Here is a 6178-nt window from a genome sequence, read left to right as displayed (position 1 = left end):
TATAAGTATATCTACCGGAATGGCTTTTCAGTCTCATTAGGTGCCTATGCCATTTACTAACATGTTCCTATTGTGACGTTTTAACATTGCAAGTGCCTGAAAATGGCATGACATCACATTTTTAAAATTATCTGCGACAATTTTCAACTTCCTCGACAAGTCATGGAGTTCTGCAATCAAAATGTCTTCGGAATTAATTTACAGAGGAAGAAGACAATTGAAAATAACTACAATATGGGTACCTACCCAAATATACTTATAAGTATCCGCCTAGGTACCCATGTACATAATGTAGGTTCGACCGCGTCCAAAATTATTAACCTTGAAGTTTTTTCAAAGTTGAACAATTTCCATCTCCTGTGAAACTGAAGTTTCTCACCGTCTAGGTAGCTCTTGTACAGCTTGCTTACTTGCTTGGTAGAGCGGAACTCCCATCTCCTAAGACAAAGCTAAATTATTGTTCAGGAGGATGAGAAATTTGATATGAAAGTAGCCATACGTTTCACATCCACATCTAAATCAAGCCAAAACTTTCAAGAGAATTAAAGAATTTAACGAGTAGGAATTCTTCTTTCCAGTTGTACCTAGAGTATATTGATTCGTTTTGAAGATTCGGCCGAGGCTTTTCTTTCCATTGAACATTGGACATCACGATTAGAGACATAGATATAGGTAATAAGGATTTATTATGATCCAAGGTGGTCATTTGAGTTCAAGTTCGGTCACATTCACAGTAATAATTATTATTCATCTGAAGCGAATTGATGTTTCTTTGACTTTACCTACATTAGGTAGATATGTGTTTCAACCTTTCAACGAGGACCGACATATTCAACACCTAATCATTAGGTGTACCTGCCCAATTATTTTTAAGTATAGTTAGATGGGGTAGATAGGCACCTACAAAGAGATGGGTATCACTGAACGACCTTTTTGTTTTCTTCTCTTGTTACAGGTAGACCATCACCATAGTAAGTGTGAAGTCCTGATGAAGCAACCAGCGAGTGAGCGTGGGAAATGGATGAGTTGAAGCTATAACCTTGGAGGAATCAATATCCATTAGATTTAATTTCACACGTGGACCATGGTCTCTCTTCTGTGACAATGTGGTACTTCACTTTAGATCTCACCAGGTCTTCGTAAGTTGAGATAGAATAGAATGTAGAACAACAATGTGCCACAAGTTTATATTAAGTGTCTTCCTGCTGACACTACTTGCATCAGTAACCCAAGCTTCCTGTCCGCTAGGATGCTCATGCAAGTGGAAAGCAGGCAAGAGAACGGTGGAATGTATTGACCGGAATTTCTACACCATACCTGAAGGAATTGACTTGGATACACAAGTCTTGGACCTATCCAGCAACAATATCAATGTCTTGCAGAAAGAAATCTTCCTTCAGATGGGCATCACCAACATTCAGAAACTCTATCTAAGGAAATGCAAGCTCGAGTTTGTGGACGATCGAGCATTTCGAGGTGTTACCAATATGGATGAACTTGACTTGAGTGACAATCTCCTCTCCACGGTGCCTTCTCTCATCTACATCCCTTACTTGAAAAGTATCAATCTTGCACATAATCCTATTCATCAAATTAGTTCCTATTCCTTCCAGTCAACTCCAGGTATTCGATATATTGATATGTCCAACTGCCAAATACACACAATATATTCAGAAGCATTCTATGGTATTGATAAGATAGACACACTCAAACTAAATGGGAACAAACTCGCCAGTTTAAAACCAAGAACTGTAGACAAACTCCCTTACATTAGAAATCTCGACATTTATGACAATCCTTGGTTGTGTGACTGTAAATTGCGGGAAGTGAAACAATTCATTGATAAGTACAATATCCAGTTCTCTTTTGATCCAATTTGTATCAGTGGTCCTAAAAAGAACATTGGTCAAACATTTCTTGAACTTTCTATCAATGACTTTGCTTGTGTACCTGAAGTTGAACTTGCAAATAACAATGAACCTGTCAAAGAGAAAGTCATGGTGTTACCGGGATCTAATTTGACATTGGATTGTCGAGTTCAATCCGCTACACCCTGTAGAATCATGTGGTCCATCAATCGTAAGATCTATGACCATGTCAATTGGAATAGTAACAAGATAAATATCAAGGAGGAGACTGTACTATCCAAAGACAACAGCTACCTGAGTGTGTTCAGTGGAGGTGTAGACTTAGCAGCTGCTTCTAGTCCAGGGGGTGAGAACATCTATGATCAGAAAAGTACTCTAACTGTATTTGACACTGAACTTCACACTGATGATGGCAACTATGTATGTATTGTAGAGAATAACGCAGGACGGACTGAGAAAGCGATCATTGTTGAGTTTAGTGATGCAGGATTTGCTGCAGGCAGTTTTCAAATGAGATCTTTAATCATCGCTCTGTTCATCATCGTGCTGATGATAGCATTCGGCATCCTTGTCATCAAACTAGTCAATAAAAACATCAGCAACTCTATTGTTAAGAATTCAACTAGTTCTGTAGGGTCTGTCACTAAGAACAACAGCCTTTCAGATACAAATTATGACAATAACACTGAGCTACCTGCCAGACCTCCTCTACCCAAAGACTTGGACTTGCATAACGCCCATGTAGTACAATGTGCTTCAGATCTAGACCTGGTTAGTGCTGCAAGGTACAATGAGTGGCAACAATACTCTACGCCTGAGCATTTCAATAGGTCCAAGAGCTCTTCTGGATTTTATGATCCCCATGATATGTTGCCAATCATAAATCTCTCAAGTCAGGCATCCAGTAGTATCCAGGATTTCCCGCCAGACTTTGGCTTACCTGTTGTCAATGATTATGACAAAATACCCAGTGCTAAGACGTTGCGTGTGTGGCAGAGAGGAGTTCCTGTGTTACCTCAGTACACCCCAGGCAAGCGGAGTATTATTTCCTTCAAAAATAACCAGGCTACCGATGTATGATTTAGTTCAAGTACCTAGGTATGTAGGTACATACTTGTAATTTCAAAATAGGTCCGAGGAAAAGGTCATAAATTTACTTTTTGCCTTTTCATCTTGTTGAGAAATATTTAAATACTTATCTTTGTGTTCCTTAAAAGCTGTCTTTACGTTGCTAAAATTTTAATATCAAACATGCTTCCCGAAATCCTGACACGCACTCAGACACAAATGGATAGAACCAATACTGGCTGATTCGCCGAAGCTTTTCCTACTTTGTATTTATAAACTTTTCTATTATTAGAAGTTTAGCTATAGGTGCCATAAACATCAGACCTATGTAAGTACTTTAGTACCTAATTAATATTTACCTTTACATGAACTTCAAAATATCTCGTAATCTCGTCATGGTGCTGGGTAACAAGCTAAACAAAGTAATTCAGAGAAGTAGGTACTTATCTACCAATCTAAGTGTAAGTTCATGGCTGAAGAGTTGTCTGCTTCTTTATGTGTCCAGCAAATAAAGAAATTCTACTCAGAAAAACTGAAAGTTTTCTAATCTTATCATCGAAGGATTAACGCAAAATAGGTACCTATCTATGTGCCTTTGATTAGGTAGAAGCAGACAACTAATTACCTACAGCCTATCCCTATGGTACCTAACTAATTACCTACGTCAACTGTAACGTCTTGATCAAAATATTTTTAACCCAAGTTTGACCTGAAAGCCTATATTGATATCGACCAAATAAAAATTAAACAACCAGGAACATTTGGTTGATTCCGGTCGGTCAGGTGTAGTCCTATGGATGTGGGCTAGGTCCAGGCGAAGCAGTCCAGAAATTGGAAACTGTGGACTATGGCAGCTCGACTGACCGAATTACAATTCTGCAATGCATAATTTCATCGACCCCTATCTAAGCTTAGGTGGGGTCGCTTTCCTGTTGGATCAATGTTTCCATTTGATTGGTCGTAGCCCCATTACATAGACCGGAAGACGTATTAGAGTCCAAGCTTTTATGGGATTTATTGGATCGATCAGATCCCATGGGGATGGATGTATATACGATGATGAGGTTCCTAGTCATAAAGCGCAGTTCGGATTTTTTCAAAACCTTTATGATTAATGGATAACTATATCTTAGCAATATCTTGGGGTTTGGGAATATTGGAATGGATCACTACGATTCTTATTCCCGAAACTGGGCCGGCCTAGCTTGGGGTTCCCGGAGCTTGTTCCGATGAAAGCTTCCAAAATATGCGTTACATGATCATTGAGAGAGGTTTCAATTGGCTCGACGGACCTTCAGGGTCGGATCAAATTCGGAGACCAACCATCACGGGCCAGTGGAAGCCACGACAGAACGAGGATTCCGACGCCCAGTTAGCTAAGGGCCGGGCCCATGATTTCCGGAAATAGGATCGTATTGATCGCATCCATATTCTCAAACAAGATATTTGTAGATATAGGGGGTTATCCATAATATAATTTGAAAAAATCCGACTGCTTTATGACTAGAGATCCTCATCATCTATCTATACATTCCATATGCATGGATCTTGATCGATCCATAATCCATAGAGAAAGCTGACTATAATTACCCGGTCTTCCGGGTCTATGTAATGGGGCTACACAATCAATTTGGGAACACATGGAATCCAAACCAGAGCGACCCCACCTAAGCTTTAGATAGGTATTCGATGAATGCCATGCATGACATGCAGAATTGTAATTCGGTCAGTTTAGTGATAGTCCACAGTCCATCTGGACTCGTCGCTGGACTAGCCCCACATGCCTAAGACTAAACACTGACCGACCGGAATTACACACAAATGGTCCTGTTGGTTTTTAATTTTTAATTGTCGATATGCCGACCATATAGGCTTTCAGTCAGGTTACTAAAGCACTAGTAACCCCGAGAGAAAAATAAAAGTTAAAAAGCATTAAATGTTTTGTAAGTATTACAATATTTTTTGTTTACATGTTTTTGTTATATAAATTTTATTGAAATATATTATTGGATGGGATAATCTTTCCTATCCATGACAGAGAATTTTATCCATTATCTGTATTATTAAGTAAGTGTTAGGCTATACATAAAAACTAATACTCTCCCTGTAAAGTTCTTTTTTAAGGAAGACTTCGAGAGGGATTACTATACTACTTTCGTTGTGTTTAATTCTGATCACGTCTAAATATAAGTATCAATAAATTACTAAAATCACTATTATAATTGTATTTGTTGTAATTATTAATTATTTACATGGATTTGTATTTAGGGATCTAGTGGCAATAGGTTGTGAGTTCATCCCACGAACCTATAGTTGTTTATAAGTCTTAAGTCTTCCCCTTTTTATGTTATCCATTATAATACAGTGTTTTATTCTCCCCAGGGCAAGTGCCCTAAAAGTGGCAGGCAAGTATCCATGGATGAGGGTATGTTAATGTTTTCAAGATAGATTCCATGTGTGTAACAACGAAACGTAAAACTAGCGCCGCAGCGGTAGCGCATATTGTAATTTTTTCCATCGATGGCAGTCTGCTTTCCTATAAAAGGTAAATGGAGCAGGCGAGGGGCCGCAGGCACATCTCCATTTGTAGGGTAAAGGAGTCGGGATAGCGAGAGGTCTGGTTAGCGGTCAGAATTAGTGGTCAGTTTGTGCCGATGAGCGTCATCCAACGGGAACCAACTGGCACATAAACGACTCGCTCAAGCGGAAATAGTCTGGACTGAGCGCGATGGCGTGAAATTCACTCCTTTGAAGCACATGTGTACCGCGAAACTCACGTTCTATTGATCAAACACGCGGATCTCGCCAATTTTGATGGACACTATGTTACCCCAACGTCGGCAAAGGATTCGTCAGGAGATCCATCATTCCGGGAACATAATACTTTGGTAATTGAAATGTTACTGATTATCGAAGTTGGATTTGACTATCGGAGGTCTATTGATTTTCCAACCATATGGATGGTTTCCAGCAATTGTCCTACCAGCGTATGTCATTTGTCGTTTTCATGAAGATCACGATCCACGGAGGATGTATTTACAAATAACACATAGTGTGAACATGTAAATTTATGGATAACTACTGGCCATATGTGTTTATTCCGCTGTCATCTATTATGGATGAGATGATGCTATTGATGCTGTCATCTAAAATGATGACAGGAAAGTCTTGGATGGATGATGAAATAATAAACATGTTTATCCATTTCTAAGCTTCTAACAAATGTGACAGCTAAAATTTAT

General features: G+C 39.1%; 1 protein-coding gene across 1 annotated transcript in view; it reads left to right on the top strand.

Annotated features, from left to right (window-relative positions):
- Positions 1–960: 960 nt before the first annotated feature.
- LOC103522223 overlaps positions 961–6178 on the top strand; it is a gene marked incomplete at its 3' end in the record, with an annotated part of 11653 nt that continues 6435 nt past the window's right edge. Inside the window, exons 1-2 of the mRNA XM_008487325.2 lie at positions 961–2945; positions 5319–5341. Coding sequence (XP_008485547.1) covers positions 1173–2945; positions 5319–5341 — 1796 coding nt within the window. The remainder of the gene's footprint in view (positions 2946–5318; positions 5342–6178) is intronic.

The sequence above is a fragment of the Diaphorina citri genome, unplaced genomic scaffold, assembly GCF_000475195.1.
Source record: "Diaphorina citri unplaced genomic scaffold, Diaci psyllid genome assembly version 1.1 scaffold7462, whole genome shotgun sequence".
Classification (NCBI taxonomy): domain Eukaryota; kingdom Metazoa; phylum Arthropoda; class Insecta; order Hemiptera; family Psyllidae; genus Diaphorina; species Diaphorina citri.
The sequence above is the reverse complement of the archived record's forward strand: the minus strand, read 5'-3'. Positions and strand labels throughout refer to the sequence as shown.